This window comes from Fistularia commersonii, chromosome 7, assembly GCF_037954325.1.
Source record: "Fistularia commersonii isolate RoL2024-O1a breed Wild chromosome 7, RoL_Fcom_v1.0, whole genome shotgun sequence".
Taxonomy (NCBI): Eukaryota; Metazoa; Chordata; class Actinopteri; order Syngnathiformes; family Fistulariidae; genus Fistularia; species Fistularia commersonii.
In genome coordinates, this window is record NC_141290.1 from 13,016,207 (window position 1) to 13,041,783 (window position 25,577).

At 42.2% G+C, this 25,577-nt stretch overlaps 1 protein-coding gene across 2 annotated transcripts in view; it reads left to right on the plus strand.

The window, feature by feature from the left end:
- nav1b (neuron navigator 1b) overlaps window positions 1-25,577 on the plus strand; it is a 51,262-nt gene that overhangs the window by 11,813 nt on the left and 13,872 nt on the right. For both annotated transcript variants that reach the window (XM_086149874.1, XM_086149875.1), the window contains 9 exons: window positions 3,112-3,214; window positions 4,772-5,131; window positions 19,667-19,817; window positions 20,607-20,907; window positions 21,745-22,486; window positions 22,766-23,179; window positions 24,106-24,147; window positions 24,236-24,393; window positions 25,042-25,215. In XM_086149874.1, coding sequence (XP_086006000.1) covers window positions 3,112-3,214; window positions 4,772-5,131; window positions 19,667-19,817; window positions 20,607-20,907; window positions 21,745-22,486; window positions 22,766-23,179; window positions 24,106-24,147; window positions 24,236-24,393; window positions 25,042-25,215 — 2,445 coding nt within the window. The remainder of the gene's footprint in view (window positions 1-3,111; window positions 3,215-4,771; window positions 5,132-19,666; window positions 19,818-20,606; window positions 20,908-21,744; window positions 22,487-22,765; window positions 23,180-24,105; window positions 24,148-24,235; window positions 24,394-25,041; window positions 25,216-25,577) is intronic.

The following is a 25,577-nucleotide window of genomic DNA, read 5'->3' on the forward strand; positions in this document are numbered from 1 at the left end:
TGAAGGGAAAAGCCGAAAGGAGAAGAAGAAGAAAAACACTTGACAAACAAATCTCCTCAAGGCTTAAACCAGACACCTGACAGCTTTGACTGCATTAAAGCTTAAACATTTCTTTTTCTTATCCGACTGCTTGGGTTTAGAGCTACAGACAAATATTACTGAGACTATAAAGCAAAAGGCATAGGATTGATTACAAAATGTTCATTATATTTCAGCATTATATATGTATGTATATATATATATATATATATACATATATACAGCTGACCAACAATTTATCTGAAAAATCAATGATAAATGATGTTATGGCTGACATGATGTTGCCAATAAGTCATTCCACAAGGACTTAGCCAAAAAAGTAGCAAAGAATGACTTGATTGACTTAACTTGTTTATGAAATGACCCCCAGACTGAAAGAGTTTGCTGAGATATTAAGAAGACAATCCTATGAAATCAACCAATTTGGAACGACAGCAAAAGAAACTAGTTATCAGGAAGTGAGAAATCACAATGTTGCTTGCTCTGAGAAATGCTCAAACAAGTGTTTGCAATGATGGCTTAAGTCTTTTTATTTTTTTGGTCATTTTAAAAAATGCATTGTAAACAAGAATCCAAAGAGATTATACAATTTTAGAGAACAATGTATCGATTTTTTTATACATTTCTTTTGTATCATTAGAACTGAATTAACAAGTCCTCATCATCTCAGGAGCCACATATCCAATATCAAGAGTGTGTGTGTGTGTGTGTGTGTGTGTGCGTGCGTGCGTGCGTGCGTGCGTGTGCGTGTGTGTGTGTGTGCGCACCCTCATGCATCATGCGTGTGTATGACATACAGTACAGTACAGAGTACAGTCAAGAAGCTTTTATTAATCCTGCCCTTCTCATGGTTTGCTGGATTATTTCAACATCTTTCCAAGCGGTGCATTATTTGACGCATTCCTCCGATGTGTTCACCTCACTATCAGCCACACCAGTGAATCGTTAGAATTTTAATTTCATCTCCCCCTGTGAAGTTTTTGCCTCCACACTGCAGTATAAAATCCCAATGTCTTTTTTGCAATGAAGAAATTTCCTGCATTTATTGTAGCCTCTGAAAATCGCAGCGCTCGAAATCACACTAAATAAGAACAGACTATTCCAGATGTATGAATTCTAAACAGATCTTTCGAAAACAAGCCTACTGTTAATAGGAAAGAGTGGAACTCGTTTTAACACGTTGCACTATTCTTAGAAAGAAAACAGCTGCCCAGATGTTTTAAGGATTTTGGCATGCTCCTACTGTGTAGTATTTGTCCGTACCAAGTATCTTGATGATAGGAATCTCAGCAGTCTCTGGCCTGGTGTCACTTGATCTGATTGCCTCATTTGATACTGTTGATCAGTTTATTTATAACCTGACTTGACCACTGTCTTAGCATCTTTGTCATGGTTCTGAACATGGGACAGGCCATAGATGTTAATATAATTATTGTAAATAAATTAATAAATGAAAAAAATAGATTCAATTGTTGAATCCAAATATATACATTTGGATATATATACATAAAGGTCAACACATGGATTAAGTTGCGTATCTTTGTCTCGTCATCTCTCTCTTGCTGTGTCTTTCTTTCTTTCTGTGGTATTTTTGGTGCCAGTATAAGAAGCGGGAATGCAACGTCTCCAAGAGCAAGATCAAATGAATCATTCATTATTGATATGTAACTCTATAGCCTCATTTTAACGTAGGTTGTGGGGTTATTCACTCGGTTTTTCACAAACCAAAATCCCAACTATTTCCAAACAGGGCTTTTTGGTTTAACTTTGTCAGCGGACGAGTTCTCTGACAGCATTTCCATGTGGTTGTTGTTCCTTCCTTCAGCTTGACCTACATTTTGTCTTTAAACAAAGACAATGATCCTGTGTGACTCTTGTCATACAGCTGCTTTAAGCTGACTGCAGTAACCTGGACCCCCGTGACAAACATGTCTGTATTATTTTTACAGACTTTATGTTTTTGTTAGTTATTCATTTTTTTAATACTATGAATATACTTCCCTTAGAGAGCGCTATCCTTTATGGTATCACATGGGATTTCTAGAGACATTTACTCATAAACTGGATGTAACAAACAGGATTTATTGAAATATGTGCTTTTATCTGAAGCAGACAGGACATCTGAGATGATTTTTCAACAAGACAATACACATCAGCCAGGACATAACTCCACTTTTCAGTTCATTATATTAACCAATAGTATTTTTAATAGGGTTTTTACTATTTAGATCACATAATATTTGTCAGTCTGAATAATCATGAGTCTTACAGAGTTATTGGGTCAGTTAGTTAGACCATGCTGACTTGGTGTTTAAGCCACAAAGTTTCAGGAAAACTCCGACATAAAAAAAAGAGCTCTCAGATCCAGACAAAAATAAACCTGGTTAACTCTGTGGATTTTCTTTGTGCTTTTGTCTTTCCTCATTTTATTGTTTCTGTTTTTCCTGCCGTATCTCCTGCAAGGCACTTCCTTTGTGGCCTCGGGTAGGAAATGTACTGTGCAAATGCATTTGGCTTGACTTGCACAGCAACTCTCCTAATTGTAATTTAACATTGATTTGACGTGGTCATGAAACTCTTGTTGAACGCTTGATATTGACGTATGGTGACTCCAAAGTGCTGACCTGCTGTGAAATTCTTCTGGCTGCTTTTCATCACAAGTTTAGCTGGGTGATAATGTCAGACAGATCAGAAATCAAGAGTTCTTGAGAGAAAAAGACAGTCATAAAGTGAAAATATCAGAATCTCCTTTATGACAACATTATCTTTAAGACACCTTTCCTTATTTTGTTTCCAAAACTGCCATGTGAGTTAAATTTATTGTAAAGCAGTGGCCCCATAGTGGGGAAGCCTGTGGAGAGGAATTTGTTTTGCTAATGATGTAAACACATGATGAATCTGTGCTCACCAGGCAGACTCAGTCTTTTGTTCAGTGGATTCAATATGAGGTAACACAAAAGTCTGTTCACATACACAAGGGCGAGAACATATCCCATTAAATATTTTATATTTATTCAAAAAATTGAAAAACACAACAAGAAACCTTTCTGTTTTTGCATGACTGATCCACAGATCCTGAGTCACAGAGGAAGCGGACCGTGCAGAATGTCCTTGATCTCCGCCAGAATCTGGAAGATACAATGACAAGTCTGCGGGGCTCTCAGATTAGCCATAGGTGAGTGCCTAACACATTTTAAATAAACTGATTGTTTTGTTATTTTTTTTATTTATTTTCTTTTTTAATGGTATTGTGTATTCATACACACACACACACACACACACAAACACACATAGACACATTGACATGTATGTAGGCATGTGTCTGTAAAATCTTAAGACATGGCAGTGCACATGTCTGTTCATAATTTTAATTTTTAATTCAATTATTATTATATTGATTAAATCCTGAGCTAAATTGGGTACAAATAACTCATTTCATGAAAGAAGCATTAAATAGGAGTATAGCACAACCACTGGAGTTGCCACCTCATGCACATCTGGGCTCTATTCATCCTTGGAGTCTGTCAAGCTTTTACAAGCTGAAGGACCAGGTGTTTCTTTTTTGTATGTTTTTTCTTTCAAAAAACACCACATAGAGGATACAACAACACAAAACTGGTCGGAAAAGGGGAGAGGAAGAAGGGAAAATTACTCTAAAGGTGATGAACTAATGCAAATGGGACCTCTAGACACCATGTATTTATTCAAAGTATTGGTTTTCTGTCATTGAACGAGGTCTAAAAGTTTCACGAGTAGCTGGTTTTCCTCTTTCAAAGTGCTTTACACCAGAAAGCATTCACCCATTCACAAACGGGCTCACACACCAATGGTGGCAGAGCCGCCTTGCAAGGCACTGACCAGTCCATCGGGAGCGATCTCAGGGTAAGGTGTCCTGCCCAAGGGCACTCTAGGAGAGCCAGCAATTGAACTGCCTCCTTTCCGATCGGAGGGAGGCCTGATCTACCTGCTAAGCCACAACCCAATTGTTAGCAATAATCTCTGATATGAACCAACAAATGGATAAATGACCAAGCAATCTTCATTTGCCAAGCACTTTTTCAACCTGCTGCTGTCTCTTCCTGGCAAAAGTGTTTCTCTGTTTACTGTCAGAATTTGACAAAAAGATCAATTTAACCCACCCGTAGTTGTTGAATTATACATAAACTATGGATAAAAATACTCCCACGGTCGCCGCCATTGCAATATTTATTTAGGTGGGCCAGTTCACCTAGTTATGTAATTGGCAGCCACAGAAGATGCTCCTAGTCATTTGGAGAGGACTTTTCTAACCCTGACCCAGTTTCAGAAGTGAGGATGATGGCTTGGTTATATTCAGCATGGAATAATGGGTTTCTACCGCTATTTCCACCGGCGTTTTCAGATGTGGTCTTGTCAAACGGAGCCTTTGTTATGATTAAATCTTATAAAAGTCAGTGTGAAGGTATTGCTGGGAAAGGAGTTGCCATGATCACACATTGATATGTAGTCATCTTGTACTTTGTTCTTAGATGCCAAATATAAAGTTTCAGTCTCTGAAGACAGTATGGGAAGCTATATCTGGGGCAGCAGTGACTGCCACTGTGGATTTCTTTGCAAAACTTGTGACAGAAAAAGAAGAATGTTGTGCTGGATGCACTGGTCTGTTTTTGCTGATGAACTGATACTGTGTGTCAGAATGTCAGGTTACATCCGACTACATATTTATAATCCAATCCGTCATACATCTCACCAGCTGTCTGGACAGTAGCAATGTGGGCTATGACAGTGACGATACCAACGCTCGCAGCATTTCCAGCCTATCCAACCGGTCTTCGCCTCTCTCTTGGCGCCACGGCCAATCCAGCCCTCGCCTCCAGGCAGGAGATGCCCCGTCCTCCACAGGTGGGGGATATCAGGGGGGTAAGACAGGATCCCAGTACACGGCGCACACAATGCCTGCTCGCTGCTCCAGCCGCCTCAGCAGCACATCTCGTATTGAACTCATCGAAGGGCTGGATGTCGATGAGACCGACCTCAAGTCTGGTTACCTGAGCGACAGTGACCTCCTCGGGAAGAGCCTGCCGGATGATGATGACGACAACCTGGCTAATGGGTGAGTATCTGAAGATGAGAATTGGTTCAGACCATTCGGTTTCCGTGACAGTGACATCTACAGAAAATATCTGTGGTGCCCTTTTACAGCATCGTGTGATTTCCAAAATATCTGCCACGTAAGGTTTGTCATCTCCGTATTTAATGAACCAGAATTAGTTAGCCGATTAATGCTCATTATATCAAAACAGAAAAATAGAATGAAGGCATTTTGCTATACAGTTTGAATATTTTGATATCAAAGATGGTTTAAGAGGGGACGTTTTTTTCTCCTGTGCAAGCACAGTGGATTTCTGCTATATGCCAGGATCTAATGTTTGTGCTTGGGAGGCCGAGCCAAAAGCTTTCATCAGCAGTCTCTGCAGATGCCCCTTTATTTTTCTTGCTCTTTCTCGAAGTGCTCATGACATACCTCTCTTGAGGCTGATTTTGCTGACAGTGAGAAGGGGCTCTTAGAAGTTGTTTTTTTTTTCAAGAAAGAAAGTATTTGAAAATTCATCAGGTGTTCTGCGTTACACAACATACGCGGTCTCATCTGCGCAGAATCATTTGACGGTTATATCAACGGTTATACATGCGACATGAAGGTTTCCGTCCTTTTTAGATGCAAATGGGATGAAGCCTGATTTGATTTAATAGGAATGAAGCAGTTAGCATTTCCACAGTCACTCCTTTAGCCTTCACTTTTTCTGTTCACATTCTTCAGGGGGGTCTTTGCCCCATTAACCTCTCCCAAGGTGATGACTGTGAATGAGAATCAGAGAGAGTGAAGGAAAAAGGAACCAGGGCAGTTCTCTCGTGTGGTTTAGCGGCCGTATCTCTGGTGCACATGCACAAGGATTCAGGTTCAGCTGCCAGAGGACTTGCCAGGCGCCTCTGAGGCAGGCCGCGTTCCTACTCCAGATTAAGGAGAAGAAAAGAAATAAGACCATCTCAGATGAGTAGATGTTTAAGTGAAAATTGAACTTCCATTTAAGGGATTTTACTGTCAGTGTTCAATTTAGAAAGTGCTGTGAGTCATAAGGAGAAAAAAAATGATTAAATGCATGACTTATTTTGTATCTATGCGCTTAGTTTTTTGGTATGGGAGAGGTAACATAAAGACCGCAGATAAAGTCTGGATTAAACAGAGATTATGTCATAGGGGCCATTTTTTGCTGTAACATCCATGCACTCAATACACCCTTTTTTCCGCCCTGTTGCTTGCTGCATCTAATTTACTGAGTATAGCAAGGGCGGAGAATGCTTAATGATGCCTAAGGCATTAAAAGCTGTGAATTATTATTATTTTATTTATTTATTTATTTTCGGAAATGCTGCATTGTGCTGTGCACAAGGCCACCCGTGATCCCTGTTGCCAGAGACCGTTTCAAGGTTACTGTGAGACACCCTGAGGGAAGCAGCGCCTTTCTAGGTTATTACACCAGGGGGGATTATATGTTCGGAGGATAGCAACATGCTATGGAAACATATCTTCTTATGTGATATCACGAGACCTGCAAGAAGGACACAGAGAGAGCACAGACCTGTGCCAGAGTCTGTCAACAAATGCCGTGTTTTTCGGATGTTGAAAACATCTGCTGTAAAATTAAATGGGCTCTTCCTTGGCCCTCACTAGATCCCTCCAACAAGTTTCATGAAAATCGGCCCTGTTGTGAAATCCAGCTGACAGACCATCAAACAGCACCGAAAATTCTCCTTGGCTTTAGGAAATAATAGGCTATAACAGCTGCCAAGGAATGGAATAAAAAAGTCTTATTTTTTCCTGGGACCTTGAAGATGTTCCATGTTTTGAGTAAAACCTCTGTAATTTGTAGGCTTTGCCTGTCTGCCACCACCATTGTTTTTGGTGGAAAGCTTGTGATCATTCGGAAAGCTAGCCCGTGTATTTTTCGTAGTAAGGGTTAATGCAGCATCAAAAAATATATCAGCCACCATGCTTGATAACTAGCTAATCCCTGTTTCCAAAGCTGATGTTTTAATTTTCTTCTCACAGTTTCCTCTTGAAAATCCTGTGATGCATTTACATTCCTACTGTATATCCCCTGTCACACACTTGCTCCTCGGCTCATTTGAGAACCATTAGCTACCAGTGCTTGAAAATAGATCAGGCTCCTCCTGCGTAGCCATGGAAACCTGCTTGAAAACTGGCTGTAAGCCTCATGTTACACTCTCATACATTCATACACTGCAATATCTCACAAAAAATTTCCAGGTTCATTTGGTTTATTTGCATGAGAGCTAGGAATACAATTGAAAGAGCCTAGGAAAAGACATATGTTAGCAGGTTGTGAGTAAACCATGATATGGCAAGAGAGGGAAATGGAACAGCAGCAATGCTAAATGTGTAATGAATATTGACCGATACAATCCAGAAAACATCCAAAGCCAAATGTGCAGTCACTGACAGTAATCACTGCAACTCTGTCTCTGCCTCATCAATAATCTGATACTACGCACATCCAAGTCTCCATTACAGAAGAAAAGTCACTTTTCTACACAACGACACAAAGCGGTAGTCTGGTTTCTTCCAGGAAATAGTATTAACAGAGGCATTGTAGTGTTTATTAAATAAAGACCATTTCTCTCTAACCAGGTGTGTGTATGTGTGTGCGTGTGTGTGTGTGTGTGTGTGTGTGTGTGTGTGTGTATGTGTGTGTGTGTGTGTGTGTGTGTGTGTGTGTGTGTGTGTGCGCGTGTGTGTGTGTGTGTGTGTGTGTGTGTGTGTGTGTGTGTGTGTGTGTGTGTGTGTGTGCGTGTGTTGCCCCACAACAAATGTATTAATCAACTCCTCCTGCAATAAATACTACCATGACTCACTTAAATTAGTTTTTACCACATCAGAATGGATAGAGTTGACAAAAGCCCGCCACTTCCTGGTCACCTACATTTTGTCTTACCTGCATTACAACAAAAATGTTCATTATCACATTAAATACAGCTCTGTGCAAGACCTAGGAGTGCACTGCGGAAGAACAGACCTCTGCCAGATTAATTTCCAGACAGCAGGATAAATACACTCAAGGCTAAGACTCACTGATCATTTAACATTTTATCAGTCCAACATATCACAACCCACTGTGGTACAGATTTGTCTTTGTTTGACAATAATGCATTATAAATCAAATAGGTAACAGTGGCTTCAAACACAAGGGGTTCCGCCACTGAACCAGGCACGAGGGGGCAAACCCCATCTTAACACACACAGAACACATGATGAAACATTTGTTGTTGCCATGGTGATGATAAGCACTTGTTTTCTAAGCAGACCAAGGATTCAACTTAGAGACTCCTTGCAGAATCAGGTCTGCTATTTAAAGGCCGCAAATGCTACTGTTTAGATTTTCATAGTGGGTGAGAGTACCAGATTTACAGAATAGTGTTGCACATTATTTGTTTGTATTATAAAAAATATGGAAAAGTACATTAAGAAGCTAAAAGGTTTTATCTAAAAAAGGCAAAATTATAAAATCATATGCGAAAAATGTCTGCTATTATACATCAAAGAAGAAAAAACATTGCTCTTCAGCCACATCTAGATGATGAACCCCAGATTTTAATTGGTTCTTAAGGTTACGGCTTAATTCTGCCGCACAATTTGTCAGAATCAGCCTGGCAGTAGCAGACAAACAGACACACTGGCTCCATGGCTGATGTAGAGACCTAATGTCTCATCTTGCCCTCCGCAGACCATGTGTCTGGTGGAAATGTTGTCTGGAGCATTATAACACGTATCTGCTCATTACACTAAAACCTAATGAGAGTATCACTCATTCAATGACTGCATCGGGCTTTAGGAAAGTTGCGGTAACTCCTGACTTTGCTAGAACTATGATCGAAAATCATACGTGTTTCCTGTGTTTCCACTGTTTCACACCATATTGGCAAAATTTAACCAACGCTCATATATCAAACTGTTATAAGTTGATGGCCACATCAACTTTTAAAAGGAGGGTTTATGAGTATGGTTGTTTTTTCCATATTGGGGATATGAATTATGACGAGTTTACAGAATTTTGTGTGATTTTAGTGGTTTTCAGTCAATTATGGTGGGTGTTTTGCAGACACTCCGCTTTAGTGCATGTAAGCATTTCTAAAAAGAGGACACTGTGTCTTCTTTCCATTTAAGTAGTGCTGTAATTTGATCATAGGATTTCAGTGTAGGACATTGCATAGGTAATATGTAGAAATATATATTTTTTAAGAAATGGCACATGAGGATTTTTTGTGTGTTTTATTTGGCATTTTATAAAATGATATAATGGTACCATATGTATAGGGGTACACCAATGAAAGAACCTTAGTGTCATCTGTAGTATAGAAAGATCACTTTATAAATATAATGACCTGTCTGTTTTTTTGACCGTTTTTTGGGGGGCAGTTTGTGAACATCTGGACATTTGGAAAGAGTCCCCTATGTAACGTCAGAATGGCAGCAATGCAGAGCACAGAAAGGAGGCTGGTTTGGCAGCATCACACCTCTGATCATGCGGCAACATGGCTCGGGATGTGCTGCCATGGCAACCATCTTCCACTGACCTAGTGATGGGATGTCTTGCGCACAAGTGCGAGCTGCTGAATGGATGTGTGGAGGGTGTGTATGTCTACGTTTGTTCGTGGTAGCGTGTAAGATGGAGGGCAAGGAAAAGGCATGGAGGAAAGGGAAGGGCAAGAAGGACTGAGCGATGGAGACTGAGATTGAGACAGACAGACTAATAAGAAAATGTCAGGCTAACCAGTAAATCAGATTGGTTGATAATTGCTGCTGATTGGATAGCTGTTCACCAATTTAAACGATTCCTGTTTTACCACATTTGTACTGATATTGTTCTTTTGTACTTTTTTTTGCTTTTTATCCTGTTACATAGAGATGTACAAACCTGGCAACAGCATCTAATACAGCTAATGAAACCCTCGCTTAAGCTGTTCATCTGGCAATGCTATTTACATAGTGATCGTAGTCAGCCAAGAGAACTTTAGGATGTACAGCATAAAATTGGGTGGGTTTCTGAATGCTTAAGCGTTAAACACGCCTCCGTTTTGGAAAATGCAAATACCAACAAACACATTCTTCAATTAACACGTTTGCTGCAGTCATCTGATCCTGAATTTGCCCCCCCATCTTGTTAGTCTGCATTCAATTTCCTTTTTACTGGGCTTTTCCAGAGTTTCCGAGTGCCTCCTTGACTGCTGAGGCTTCACATCGGAGCCTACTGACCCACTTTAGCCAGTCTTAAAAAAAAAAAAAGCTGGACATTTCAGTCTCCACTCTGGTTCTACTCAGGTGCTGCAGGGGTTACAATTTTAGTGAGACCTCAATGGGAATCGGTGCAAAGTAAGAAGTGATTCTGAACACATCCAAATGAGGACAAACACACATTTTTACTGTTGCTTTTTTTTCCCGTTTAACCCATTTGCATGTCACATGGATTTCTAAAATAGATGACAGAAATAAAAAAGGAAAGAAAAAGGAAAAATCTTTTATTCAGCTCTGTCTGTTTCTGTTACCAAGACGCATTCTTGCACACCGATCCGCAAAACCAGTAACTCCAAGACATCTGGGGTCAATATGGAGTTTGTCCTGCAGTAAGAAACACCTCCCACCAGTTTCACTGTACCCTTCTATACCTTAGCTGGCACCCTCAGCCCATCTGAATAATGGACCATTACAACAGGACTCCAGGGAGAATGAATCACCCCAGTATCATGTCTGCATGTGGTCGTTGGGGTGTGTGCACTCTGGATTGCATCAGTCTACTACACTGGCAGAATACACGCTTCTGTTTTCTATCACAATATTGATTCACACCATCCTTCCTCATCCATCACTGTGTTTGTTCGAGACTGATAAGGAATTATTTGGTTTAAACTTGGCTAATGAGGGCCAACTGCTTCATATTTCTCTGTAATACATTGCTTCATCCTTTGATTCCGTTTCAAGTCTGTTGATGCTGAAGTTGCATGAGTCAGACCACAAGTCAGTGGAGTATTTGCATGTCATATCAATCAAGTTGGTAGAAATTTAGTGTAGCTGAGGTCTAAAAAAGAACAAACAAAACAACAGCATGGAATAATCAAAACACATTATTCCACATGCGACTGTGTGTCTAAGGATGAAGTGTGGGTCAGCTTTCTTGTGGACTTCATCTGTGGGGGGAAGATTCCTGTCTGAGTTTAATGGAGATTGTATATGCATTTCCAGACCAGTAATCAGAGGGAAAGTTCATTTCTGGGCCCGCAGTCCCAGACATGCACTGATGCATCGCAGACACATTTACTACTGTGATATAAAACTGCTCTTTGATGATGACAGGGCAGACAGATTTGTCTCGCTTTGACTGAGCTTGCATCAAAATCCAAACAGTTCTTTGGAGTGAGTCATGTGCAGATATCTAAGACTCCCAGCGCAGCACTTTCTCTGTGACCCGGTCTTTTTAAAATCATATCCCACAAATTACAATTAGACTGAATGCACCAGGTCTCTTATTTGTCCTCCCTTTTTTTGTTTTATTGAACACCAAGTGGCCCTTGCCTTCTCAAAACACCTAGTAATTAATAAAGTACATATTTACAGTATATGTTCACTCCAGCAATGAGGCAGTTTTAATTTATTGTGCCCCCTGCTGGACACCCAACATCATTGCACCAAATGAGACTGACTTAAAATCATGGTTAACTTGATTAACTTGATTCTCTCACAATTTAAGGACTGAAATATTTTGACTTACCATTATATAATCTAGTAATGACACTTTTGTGGTTGGAAACATTATTTTGTGGACTTTATGGCCTGAGGTCTTATAGCATGATTTAAACTCAGCCCATCATTTTCAGTAAGGGGATATCCTGAAATGACAGCTCTGGCAAAACCAAAAATTAAAGAAGCATTATTGTGGCCTGCAAACCCAGTTATCCATTTAGAACAAAAAAATATGTTTTCTTATCAAGCCTCGTATTTCTTTCAAAATCTTGCAGCTCGATCAAAACCGCGCGGAATCATGCACAGAACAAAAAACCTAAAGACAATTTTTTTGTCTGCTATTATATATTTTGTGATGAACTTCCCCTTTAACACAGGCCCTTTTGGACCATATGGTTCCTAGCTTTGTGGCAACAGTTTGATCGTTTCCTGTTTTGACAATGACCCATGCACAAAGCAAGGTTTGTACTTACACCTCTGGGACAAATCAAGACGCAGAATGGTACCTGGGCAAACGCGAGACCCCGTTAAAGACAAGGCTCGGCACATTCACTTTTCCAGAGATTCATATCACATGGAAGCTTATTTGATATTTATTTCACTGTGTAATATGCTTTTATCATGCTCATTTTAAGCGTCAATGTCACTTAAACTGTCATTTTAACACACCGGAAGGAGACACCAATATTTCATATTTCATGACAGGATCTGATCACAATATAGGTTTTTCATCACTTAAAACAAATTGAAGGTTCTTCACAGGTGTCCTGACATCTCATTTTCTTTTAGTTTATAAATATCTTAACACTTTCGTCCACCTAAACCAACATGCAATAGATATTTCACCTGAACCTCGGTTGCTTGCAAGTGCAGGACAGCTGTTGCTGTACAGTGTAAACATACAACGACTTCAAGGGTTTTTGGATGGCAGCTTGTCCAGCAGTCCGGTGGAGACAAACAGCAGGACTCGGCCAACATTGGAATATTTTTTGGAAGCTGGTTTTGAAACAACTGATCCATATTGGAACAAAAGGCGTTTTAGGCCATGTGTAGGCAAAACCTAAAAACGGAAGACGTAGAAGTTATGTAGACTGTTTTTCAAAGATGTAGGCAGACACAACAATGTTTATCAGCTCGGTGTTTGCTAGATATTTTTTCAGGAATGCCTCCTTGCCTGCTACACCCACTGACAGCTTGATTCAACATGGGAAAAAACCTCAGAGACTTTCAAGCTTAGACTGTACTTAAAAATACATAACATGGACTGCTAGACCTAAGAGAAGACAAGCATAAGTTCAAAAACTGCACTAAAACGAAATCACCCATCAATAATCCTTAAAATCGAATTTTCTCCATTTTGGTTGTGCTGTCACATACGTGACCACATTACGAGAATTTCTCAAAATCGGTTTATTTAGCTTACAATAAAACAGAGCTCATGGATCGAATGAGCCTTCACCCCCTGGAATGGACACTTTATAGTGTGGAGATCTTGTGAGCTCATCTCAGTGATCTGCTGCTAATGAGCAGGGGAAGAGGGGTTTTCCAAGGTTTTACACTCATGCCTCACTGGAGGTCCCTGGCGTCATCCGAGCAGTTGTGGTTGCGCTCACACTGATTCGGGCCTTACGTTTGACTATTTTTTCCAGCAAAGGCCTGGGGTGTAGGGTAAGGGTGGAACTCTTTTTTTTTTTTTTATGACTTAGGATAGCAAATTGTTGTATTTAAGTGACTGCTGCTCAGTAGGTAGTGCAGGACCTCCCTCCGATATGGAAACTAGTGGTTTCATTCCCAGCTCCTCCTTTCCACATGCTAAAATGTCCTTCAGAAAGACACTGAACCAGGTCAGGTCAGGTTGTTTTATAAATATCAAAGCCATTATTGTATCATGTCATGTAACTGTTGGACTGTTGGGGCTACTGTTATTAGCGGTAGGTGATCATTTTGTGTCTGAACCCCAACCCCCAATCCCTCTCCCCTCCCTGGCTCTATCGCACTCTTTTTTAACTCTTTTCTCTCTCTCTCTCTCTCTCTCTCTTTTCCTCTCTACACCAACTGGTCATGGCAGAAGGCTGCCAGCGTTGAACTGAGATCTGTTCGAGGCGCCATTTTCAGTACTTGCAAATCGGGGACGTTGGGGTTCTGTGAATCATTTTAAAGATTGTGTGCTCTGATTTGCTTTTCCGATTTGGCACTATATAAATAAAGTCTGACTTGACCTGAACCTCAAGTTGCTCCCGATGGTCAGGTTAGCCCCTTGCACGGTGGTTTGTTTGTTTGTGTGTGAGTATGTGTGTGTCTGTGTTTGTTAAAGGGTAAATGCTATTAAGTGTAAAGCGTTGTGAAACTGCAATGTGTGAAAGCCCTTTATAAGCCAAGACCATTAGCTATTTCAATGATCATATTCTTCTTTTCCTTTCGGCTTTTCCTCTCAGGGCCGCCACAGCAAATCAACCTTCTCCTATTCTCTGTATCCTCCTCTCTCACACCAACTACCTTCACATACTCTCTCACTACGTCCATAAATTTTCTCTTCGGTCTTCCTCGAGACCTCCTGCCTGGCAGCTCCAATTCCAGCATCCGTCTACCAATATACTCACTATCCCTCCTCTGAACATGACCAAACCATCTCAGTCTGGCTTCTCTGACCTTCACCAAAACATCTAACATGGGCTGTCCCTCTGATGGACTCATTCCTGATCCTATCCTATCCATCCTCATCACTCCCAAAGAGAATCTCAACGTCTTCATCCCTGCGATCTCCAGCTCTGCCTCCTGTCTTTTCGTCACGGACACTGTTTTAGTCCATACAGCATTGCTGTTTTCACCACTGTCTTGTACACCTTTCCTTTCATTCTGGCTGATAGTCTTTTATCACGTAGTACCCCTGACACTTTTCTCCACCCATTCCAACCTGCTTAAACCAATTTCTTTACCTCCAACCTGCTTCAGTGATCATCTCTTGCATGTAAAACAATAATTTAATTAATTGAATATAATTAATCCTTTATCAACCCCTCGTGGGGAAATTCATTCTCTGTAATGAACCCATCATGGATGTACCATGAGCAGTAGGCCGCAGTCCATCAGCACCAGGGTAGCAGTTAGGGGTTCAGTGTCTTGCTCAACAACACTTCGACACACTAGGAGGAGCCAGGAATTCAACCGGGAATGTTCTGTTCTAAAGATGATCACTCTACCTCCTGTGCCACGCCGCCCCTCTCCTAAAAAGGAGAACTAGTCCAATTACTGGTTCGGTTATGGCTAAGTTTCCATGTCTTTACAAAGTGTTGTCTCTGTAACTGTGTCTAAGCAGTATGCCCACCAGCGTTAAATACAAGAAAGAGGAATTTAACACAGAGGGGCTATACCACCACTGGCATTGCCAGATTTGGCAATTTGATTAAGTTGGGCAAGAGAAGAAAAAGTGGGTGAGATAAAAAATTGGCTGCTTTAGTATGGCAGTTTTTGAAAATACTGTGAGAGCCAATTTCACTAAACACACTGTCACACTGTCCAAAATTAACTTATATGTGATTGTCATGCTTTTTATAAATCATGCTGTTAGCAGTCAGAGAGCACTTAACATTGGTCAAGTCCCTTTACTGCAAGCTCAAATTAGATTATCATATTGAATGCAACAACAACTATGTAGCCTGTGTTTACACATTGTATCAATTATCTACACACTGTACATTTCAATACTTTTTGATGCTTTTATTGGAATTTTGAATTTATTTCTTGAATAATTTCATTCTTTGCTCATATTCATTGGTTCTTTGGATGGTACATAATCAATCGGAACCCTGTTTATGAACAGGCTTGACTGTTTTGATTTTTTGTCTGTGTCTGTTGTTTAATTTCTTGGGCTCACTTTGCAGATTTGGCAAGGTCAATATTTAAGTTGTGATCGGGGCTTCACCGGCAACCTTTACCACCACTTGTATTTATTCATCTGAATTATTGGTTGAAACTAGTACCCACTAGTACCCACTCGCACCCACGCGTGCCCCTCTGCACCGTGTTGTCTTCCGGTCGACGAGTCACAGTCCTACCCTTGATGTCCCCACCGTCACGCACTCAGCTTCCCACTGCCGCCACAGTCTTCACTGCTGAAGCAACCCGACGTGGATACGGGTGTAGATTAGCTTGAACACACCGCCATTCAACATAATTCACCCTATGCCTCATGTTGACAGGCGAGGAATCTGAACTTGGACTAATTCCTTTCCCAATAAGGCTCTGTCTCTGCACACCCACGGCTAGTAGCACGACAGGGACCAGGCTCAACTCGCGGAGATAACATTAGCACAGGGTTGCGGCGGTGGCCCCTGTTGCTCAAAAAGGAGCCTGTTCTACCCTGAGCCTCAACAAACAGTCTGTGTTTAGGTCACAAAAGGACAACGGTCCTCCACTCTAACATGATCTCCACCCTGATTTTAGCTGCTTGTGCGGAAAATACGGCAAATTTCTTTTGATTTTTTTCCACCTTTTCTGACCCCCACTCCTTTTCTTTTTTGTTCTTTTCTCTCCCTTTTCTCTCTGGGGCAGGGCTCCCCTTGGCACCGCCCTTCGATAGTACCACATCAGGGCTCCACCCAGTGTTTGCTGCGTGGAAACTCCCCCAGCAGGAAAACACTACACTTGAATCACAGCCCATTTCTCTCTCTGTCACATGTAAATGTGAATGGCAAAGGTCATTACACTTATAGGTAGTGATGCATGCGTGTGTGACAAACACATGCATGCACGTGTTTTTTTGTTGTTTGATTTCCAAGCAAGATCACTTAAAGTTTTAACTTGTGTTTCGGTGCATGATCAAAGCATTTTCATTCATGTCGCTGGGTGTTCGTGAGCCCACGGCCGGGTGACAGACAGGCAGACAGACGGGCTGAAGCCCTGTGGGTGGCTCCTCCTGGCTCTCAGCCTCCAGCTCCCTCCTCATCCTGCTCTCCCTCCCCACCAACAACACCCCGCATTTGCTTTTGGAAAAGGGTGCCATAGAGTCACAGGCCGGCTACTCTTCACTGAATAGCAGGGGGGAGGGATACAGTGATATTTGCTATTTTGGGGGAGACAGATTTGTGATCTCGTGGTCAGAAAACAGCTTTGTTGCCACAAATGAGCGGTTGCGTCTCTGTGGACGAAGTCCCATCCGCCATCAGCCAGGAGAACCAAGGGGACTTTGTGTTTTACGCCAAGGTAAATATATATATATATATATAACTAATCGGCTAAACTATTTGACTCCTTATTCGCTCTTAAACATGCCATGCTTCAATTACCTTTGAAGATGGATCGGCTATTGATCGGCATTGCGTTGATTCCCTCCATGTCAGGTGGAAGTCGTCCGTGGAGGAAACGCACCCATCTGTGCAGGATCGTGGTATGTCAGGCATCTGTGCGGGAAAAGGGAGGCTGCAGGACCAGCTTCCCTGACCATTCTGATTCAATAGTTCGAATCAGAATGCTTCATGGGTGTGGGTGCATAAATATTTGTTTTTGCATCATCAAATATTTTTTTTTTTGTAGTTTCTAATAATTTATATGATTATATATATATTGCAATATGCTCCAGGAACACACATGGTGCTAATTTTGCCCTTAAATCTAAAGTTCCTGGTCCCTTTCTATCGCTTTCTGCGTCTGGCTGGTGATTATACAAGTTCTCCCCTGCTCCACCTCTCTGTCTTATTTAAACCCCCCCAAAATTTCACTTCAGCTCAGATAATAGCACAGACAAACAGATTGGACTGTGTCTGGATTTCTGCCACGGAAAACAAGAAAGTTAATTGCCGCCCCGGTGTATGAAGTCTTTGCCGGTCTACTCCCAGCCCTCTCCCTGCCTGGGGTTCACTTTTCGTGGGCAGACAGCTCGGCTTATAATATCAACACTCCAAGGGGGGCCTCCCACCACTTCTAATGCAAAGAGGTTTATCCATGGCTACTCCTGTGCACATGGTAGATAAGACAAACATGATCATCTAAGCTCACTCTCAACTATTGTTAATCATTGTTCATAATAAAAATTTTATTCTTCATTCATTAATACCTCTTATCCTGCAGTCAGTGAGGCGGTGGAGATTGAGGGGGTTGGTTCACCCATAACCGGTAGCCAGTCAACCACAGGGCCACAAATAGAGACATACAACCATTCACCCTGTCATTCATGCGTTATAAGCCAATACAACCATTCACTTTCTTATCCACTTTCTAGAGATGTGTCAATTACACATCTGGTATTTTAGGGTCTCCCATGAACCAACTGCATGCTTTTGGACTGTGGGGAGGAACCGGAGAACCCGGAGGAAACCCCACGCAGACACGGGAGAACATGCAAACCCCAGAAAGAAAGGCCCCCTGCTTACTGTGAGGCGGCTGCACCGCCTACTAACATCTAATTTTTTTTTTCTATCCAAATGTCATTCTGATATCAAAATAAACCTCTGTGACTCATTGATTTATGATCACAGATCTTGAGCTGGATCCCTTCGAAGCCATGTGTTCGCAACGATATTCTCCGTTTTACAGCTGTGACAATAACCCATTTCGGGCTATGCTATTATATCCAGCTCTCGACGTGAATGGGCTGTTTTTGTCTCCCTGTATTTTGCTATGCAGCTCCATGTTCCATGCTTCTGTTAATTGCAGGCTGCAGATCCACAAAAAGCATTTTAGCTCAGGAGAGAAAGCAAAAGGAAGGGGAAAAATAACCAACTTGACTCAAAAAGCGAGTCAGCATTTAAGGTTTTTATTAAGTCACCTTCTCCACTGTGCCACATTTCTGTGTGCCGACATAAATTTGATTGCTGCCTTTCATTGCCAATAGTAATGATGGGGAACGTTATTATACAAAATTTAAACTGCGCCATTATTTGGATCCCCCCTAAAAAGGCATTAATACCCCTGTAAAACACATAAAACAATTTTGACTCTTCAATTTGAAACTCCTAGGTTTTCATCACGTGATGTTTTTGCTCAACCACATTTTAAATGTATTAAATTATTAATACAAACGGAGACGTTTTGTCCAGTGTGGAGTCAATCCCAGCTGCTCTTGATCTGCCCGTCCCTGCCCTCGTCACGCGAGGTGCCACTGCCGCAGCAAGTTTCTTGGCAAATACTGGACCGTGTTTTGTGAACAAGAAGAATGAGTCAGGAGAGGTTTAGGAGCCTGTCACTCTAATTCCCATCATCATTGTGCCTTAAAAGGCCACTAAATAAACCCTAAGAGATACAACATTATATGTCAACACAAGTCATCCTGGAATCTACAGTTAAATATTTTAGCTTTGTTTTTTAAAATTACAGCGATTTGATTCATGGTGATGTTTGTCTCACTGGAGAATTAAATGAACCATGCAATTATCTTGTGACAACTAGAAAAATTGCCATAAATTCAGATGAGGCCACTTTTTTCGAAAGTCTGCTCTCGATCAGAAAGTGACAAAATGAAAAAAAACAAGAGAAGCAGCCAGTTAACAGTATAATCAGTCATCATACTGTTTGTGTGAAATACAAATCTTAAATAGTTTTTGGAGTACAATTTTAAGGATGTTTATGCTCTGAAAAGAGGTATCCAGAGCTTTCAAAGGGCTGATCATTAACTTTCATACTGATTTGTCAAAACCCAAAGCAGCTGCAATCATTTTTAAATTACCTGCTTGTTTGAGCATGTGGCGACCGCAGGATACAGCTTCCTGCAGACAGATGGACTGTCACTGCCAGCCCCCCACCCCCAACCTTCTCAAACTCAAGATTTGTGTAACTCCATCCAAATCTGAATTTATATGGTTGTCGCATACAATTTTGCATCTCTGTTCTGGTTCATTGCAGCTGGGATGAAAGCAGCTCCATCAGCAGCGGGCTCAGTGATGGTGACGGTGATGGTTCAGAGAACCTCAGTTCAGAAGAGTTCAACGCCAGCTCCTCCCTCAACTCGCTCCCAAGCACACCCCTGGGCTCCAGACGCAGCTCCTCTGTCATGGTGAGCCACATACTGCACACTGGCCTCTGTCATACTTGTAGGTCATGCTGATTTCTTCCCATTTCTTGTCTTCTTTTTTTTTTTTTTTGTAAAAGCACAGGCAAATATTGCCCTTGGCTGGCTTTTACCTCAAGCGTTTTTCGATGCTCTGTCATTCACCCTGTTTTGTATGTTAAATGGAAGTCTTATTGTTTTGACGAAAAGGCCACAAATTGGCTGTGCAGACCTCAGCGCTGTTATTAGGTTTGAAATCAAAATAAAAAAAAATGAAAGGAGTTTCTCTCAGGCCTGCGTTGAAAACACAAAACTGGATTTATATTGCTTCGGAGAAGGTGGTTTTTACTTTCCCTCCGCGAGTTAATTCTTACTTAGTTATTCTCAGTTTGAGAATGCTCAGTGAGGGGGAATGAAAATCAGTGCTTTTCAATGAGCCATCTGTCGCAATCACACAGGGCCAAGAAGCAGCATGAACAATTTTGTCCTCACCTCTATCTCCCAATGCATCCCACAGTAGTCTTTTTTTCCTCTTATGGACAGTGATATTCTATCTGCAGCACAGGGATGCATTCAAAAATAAGGTAATGCGTTCGCAAATTCTCAAATCTCTCGTTTTTTTCTCAGTGCCTTCTTCTTCTCAGTGCTTTTTTTTTTTTTTGTTAATCTGCTTCTAACACATCAGTCATATCTCTCGCTCATCTCCCCTGGAATGCAGCTGAGACAAGGGGGAGGTAGATAGCAGGTCGTGTCTGAGTGTTCCCCTCATTGCGCCTCTTGCCTCTCTCTTTGCAGCTCCGCACCGATGCAGAGAAGCGCTCGCTGGTGGAAAGTGGACTCTCTTGGTACAGCGAGGATGGCAAAGCGGGTCACAAGTTGGACAGCTGCAGCTACGACACCGGTAGTCTCAAGACGGAGGCTCTGAGCAAGTGGAGAAAGAAGCCTCCGAGCCTCAGCGAAGATCTGGGGGCCAAAGCAGAACTGAAGAAACCGCAAAGTTTGGGGCAGCCTGGGAGTTTTAAGAAGGGTCGTAATCCTCCTGTTGGGGTGACCTCCCCCATCACACATACATCTCAGAGTATGCTAAAAGTAGCAGGTGAGACCGAGTTGCCTATTTTAAGTTAACATTCGGTGAAAGCTTTAAAGAAAAAATCAATGCCGCCCATTATTTCTGTGCAAGTTGTGTCCAACTGCAAATTGGCCAAGGTCTGCATTGTGTCAAAAGGTAAAACAAAAGTGTACCTCATTACATAGGCCAGTATTTGATTTGTAGTGCGCAAGGTATATGAAAAAAGTAACATAAAATCTATTTAATTGAAGCTGTCTGCTTATAGCTTCATGTAATATGTCTTCCAATGGCGTTTTAATGCCAGCAGAAACTCTGTCTGCAACTGAATTTATCTGCGTCCTAAATCCCTGATTTAACTTCCCATGATACATTTATTGTTTGAAACTGAATTTGAAAGGAAGGGAAGAAAAAAAGCAACATAATGTTATCTGCCTTATTTTTATGACCTGCGTTGAGTTCAGAGACTGACTTGGCGTGACGTAATTCAGGAATATGCCACTTTTGTAACCGTTATTCAACCGTTTTATTTTTTGAAGTTGAATTCTGTTTAAAGTTAATTTACAGTTAAAACAGTCTGTAGGTGAGTCACTGTTGATGTCATGGGCACATAAAAGTTAAATAGCTACAGATGTATTGCACGTGTTTGACTTCAGCTGCAGCGACTGGTGTGATATTTCCATTTGTTTAACATGAAGCTGAGTAATGTATCTTACATTATACATGACTGCTGGGCTGATGCACTTAAGTTTTATCATTCCTGTAGGGTTTTTATTTTTGCTGGAACTGGCGCTGGGGTGTCAGTCGTTGCCTTGGAGTTTTCCCCAACTTAGTAGTTTCCTGCTCTGTGCCATTGTGTCTAAACAGCCCCTAAAAGCGAGAAGCCACAAGATAAATCCAAGATTTCAGTCAAAACTGCTGGTCTCCAAAGATCCCGTTCAGATGCAGGCAGGGATCACCACGGAGAGCATCGCAAGCCCCCGTCTGGCCTTGTCAAGCCCACTGCCGGAGCCTTTGGCTATAAGAAATCACTTACAGCCACTGGTACTGCCACGGTGATGACAGCAGGGGGTGCCACTATCTCAAGTGGCTCTGCCACAGTAGGAAAAACTCCAAAATCCTCTGGCATCCCTGTGAAACCTGTCGGTGCAGGAGGACCCCCATCCGGTCGAAAGAACAGTTTTGATGCCAGTAGTGAACAGAACTTCCTGGGGTCTAACACCCGCAACAGCATTCAGTACCGAAGCCTGCCTCGACCCGCCAAATCCAGCACGCTCAGCGTGATTGGTCGTCCGGCATCCCGGCCTGTGAGTGGAACCATCGAGTCCAGCCTGCTGAGTCTAAAACCAGTGACCATGGACTCAGCGGGGTCCAGGCTAAAAGAACCCGGCGGTAAAATGGCCAGCCGAGGTCCGGTAAACCAGACAGACAGAGAGAAGGAAAAGGAGAGAGCCAAGGCCAAAGCGGTGTCTGCGGACATCGACTGTGGTTCTCTGAAAGAGCAGGAGGCTCAATCCGAGTCCACGAGGGAGTCTGCTGTGAAACTTCATGGCTTGAGACGGACCAGCAGCACCAAATACCCCGAACTGTCCTCTCCTACCACACCAAGGTAATAAATGTTTGTCAGAATTGGTTGCAAAAAGGGAAAAATATATCACTGACTTTCAGTGGCATTGTACATCTGGGCATGGTTTTTTGCTTCTTGTTTTCATTTGACCAGGATGATGGTACCATTAACAAGGTCAAGTCCAGGAAAATGTTTACCAAGTTGTCTGAATAATTCATTGCACATGTTTTTTGTATGAATATTTATTTGGATAAAGTAGACTTTAGTCAAAAATGTAAATAAGGGGTTTCGTATTAAATACGATTCGCGTCCGATTCACAGGATGTTGAGCAGTAAGTCACTGGCTCGCCCACCCAGCCTGGCACACCTGGACAAGGTCAACTCCAACAGTCTCGACTCCTGCGTGACCATTCAGGACCTTCCTCCCAAGGTTCCTCCGTACTCCAAACTTCAGGACTTAGCCGGTTCCCACACCACCGGCCGTCTCACCCCCAGTCCGGCGCCCGTGCTCCATATTGATTCCCCGAGTTCCTACACCAGTGAAAGTCTGAGTCTGAGCGGATCGCCGCTGCTTTACCCCAAGCTTTCAGGCATGCACCGGAGCATGGAATCCCTGCCGCTTCAGATGAGTGTTCCCTCCAGTGCCAGGTTCATCCCTGCAGAGACACAGGACAAGGAGAGGGGTGCAGGAACCTGGGGAGCCGGGAGCCGGGCGTCACTGAACCTTTCTGAGGGGTACGTTTTATTTACATTTTGTCAGAACAAGTTAGCACACAAGTCAGAAACTTGCAGATAATTCATTTATTAGGTAAAAAATGTATCGCTTTCATTGTGAATATGATTTTTGAAAACACTTTGTGGCTTGTACAATCAAATACATTGCACTCTTACCATGCTACGGGAGTGAGAGGAAGTGAACCAGTGAGCACTCAGGATTGGCTTTGCACAATCAATAAACCTCACAGCCCAAGAACTCTTGGGTGAATTATTTTCATACATACAGTCGATGTGCAGTGTACAATTGTGACAATGGAGACGACAGAAAGATGAAGATGTCAGATATCTTATGATGGAGGTGATCGAAGCCGTCACTTTTTTGCTGTCAGCTCATAATTGCAAGAAGACATGAATCCGTAGATGTTCAAACCCTAAGTGTAACAACGACCCAGATCCCAGAAATGTAATTTCAGCCAACTCTTTCAGTTTCTTGCCAAAGCTTATGGCCACAGTTGAGAGTTATTATTCTTGTTTCGACCTCACAGTACGAAGGACAGGGGCTCGATTCAGACGAGGGGACCTTTCTGTGTGGAGTTTTCAAGTTCTCTCCATGTCTGCATAGGTTTCCTCTGGGTTCTCTGGTTTCCAAATACATGCAGCAGGTTAATTGGAAAAAGTTGGGAAAATTGCCCCATGAGTGAGTGGATGGTTGTCTGTCAGTTAATGTGGCCCTGCAATTCACCAGTGACTAGTTCAGGGTGTACCTTGCCTCTCGCCCGATGACAGCTGGGATAGGCTGCAGCGACGCTGAGGAGGATAAATAGCAGTTCGATGGATGGATTGGCGATAAATCATACTTTTTATACGAATCAAAAGCACATTCGATAAGAGTATTTATAACTGTTTGGTCTGCCCATTTAACACCTATACCCTCCTTTCCACAGCCTGCAGGCAGACAGGAATACCCTGCCTAAGAAAGGCTTAGAGTATGTCAATTTACTCCTTTTCAAATTTGAAATCTCACAGTGCCGTTCTGCATTATTGTTTAAAGTTCAAATGTCCTTTGTCTTCCAGACGCTATGGCTCAAGCCTGTCAGAGAATGAAGGTAAATCTGGGAGGCGCCACTCCCACACCATAGTCAGCATGACGGAGAGTGATAGTCCCCCTCAGCTGCCCTCTCCCACCCGCCCACTCCACCTTTCCTCTGGCAAGACTCCTCTCACCAATGTTGGTGAGTGCTTGTTTTATTTGGCAGCCAAATGCTAAATGCATTCTCAGTCTGTGCTTTGAAACGAGTGCGACTTGAACTCTTTGATAACCCATCTGTCTTACAGTGATTATTATTGAAGACAGAAATCCCTAGTTCACGGCGAGTAAAAAAATCCAACCGTATTCCTTGCAACTAAGTTCACTTGTATGACTTTCAGTCAATATTGAAATACTTTTATGGCAAATTATGGCAGTATTAGGTTTGTCTACATGAACATGAAAATCCACTTTCCACTTTCCTCTTGGATTTGAGTTTAAATGGGAAAAATCCTGGCGATGGGGACAGGAAGGGGTCAAGTCGTATTTATTTAACTTTAGCGGTTGTTCAACCAAAGTATTGCGTTTCACTGAGTCATCAAAATCAGGGTGCTATACCTAGCATGCCGTCCATCAGAGCCAGGGGAGCAGTGAGGGGTTCAGTGTCTTGCTCAACAACACTTCGACGCACTAGTAGGAGCCGGGAATCAAACCAGGAATGTTCGGTTCCGAAGCTGATCGCGCACGTGCATGGCTGTGTACATTGTTTGGCATGCGTGTATATGTTTTGTACCAGTCCCACATTTTCAATGGAATACTCACTGTCTCACCAAATGTCTGTTTTTTGTACCAGTTGCTCCAATTTCCACTGGCACCCCTAGAATATCCCGTTCCAACAGCATCGGCCCTCCCAGCGACTCGGGCTCTGATCTGTACGGCTCTTCCCCCGTGGGCAGCAGTATGTCGCTGGCTGACCGGCCAAAGAGCATGATGCGGTCCGGGTCTTTTCGTGAACCAGCGGATGATGGTGAGCCTCTGGCCAACGCGGCCACAAATTAAAACAAAGCTCTCTGTTGTGTTGAATGCAACCTATCAAGCAAAATATCACAGACATTTGTTTTTCTTGCAAGAAACATGGACCCAAGTCTCTGCGCCTTTGTTATAGATTAGATCCGAGCCTGAGAACCAGGATTTGGGATCTAAATATAAACAAAATAGTTCAAATCAATGTCCCTCATTCACTATCTGAACATACATCATTTTAAATTTGTCCTGACTTACATTTCATGTAAGCGAGGTAAGTTAAAACTCAATTGACGGCTTATACTTCTAGATATGAAAATGAATTATCTTGTCATCTGTGTGATGTGAGCAGGCAAAATACTGGGC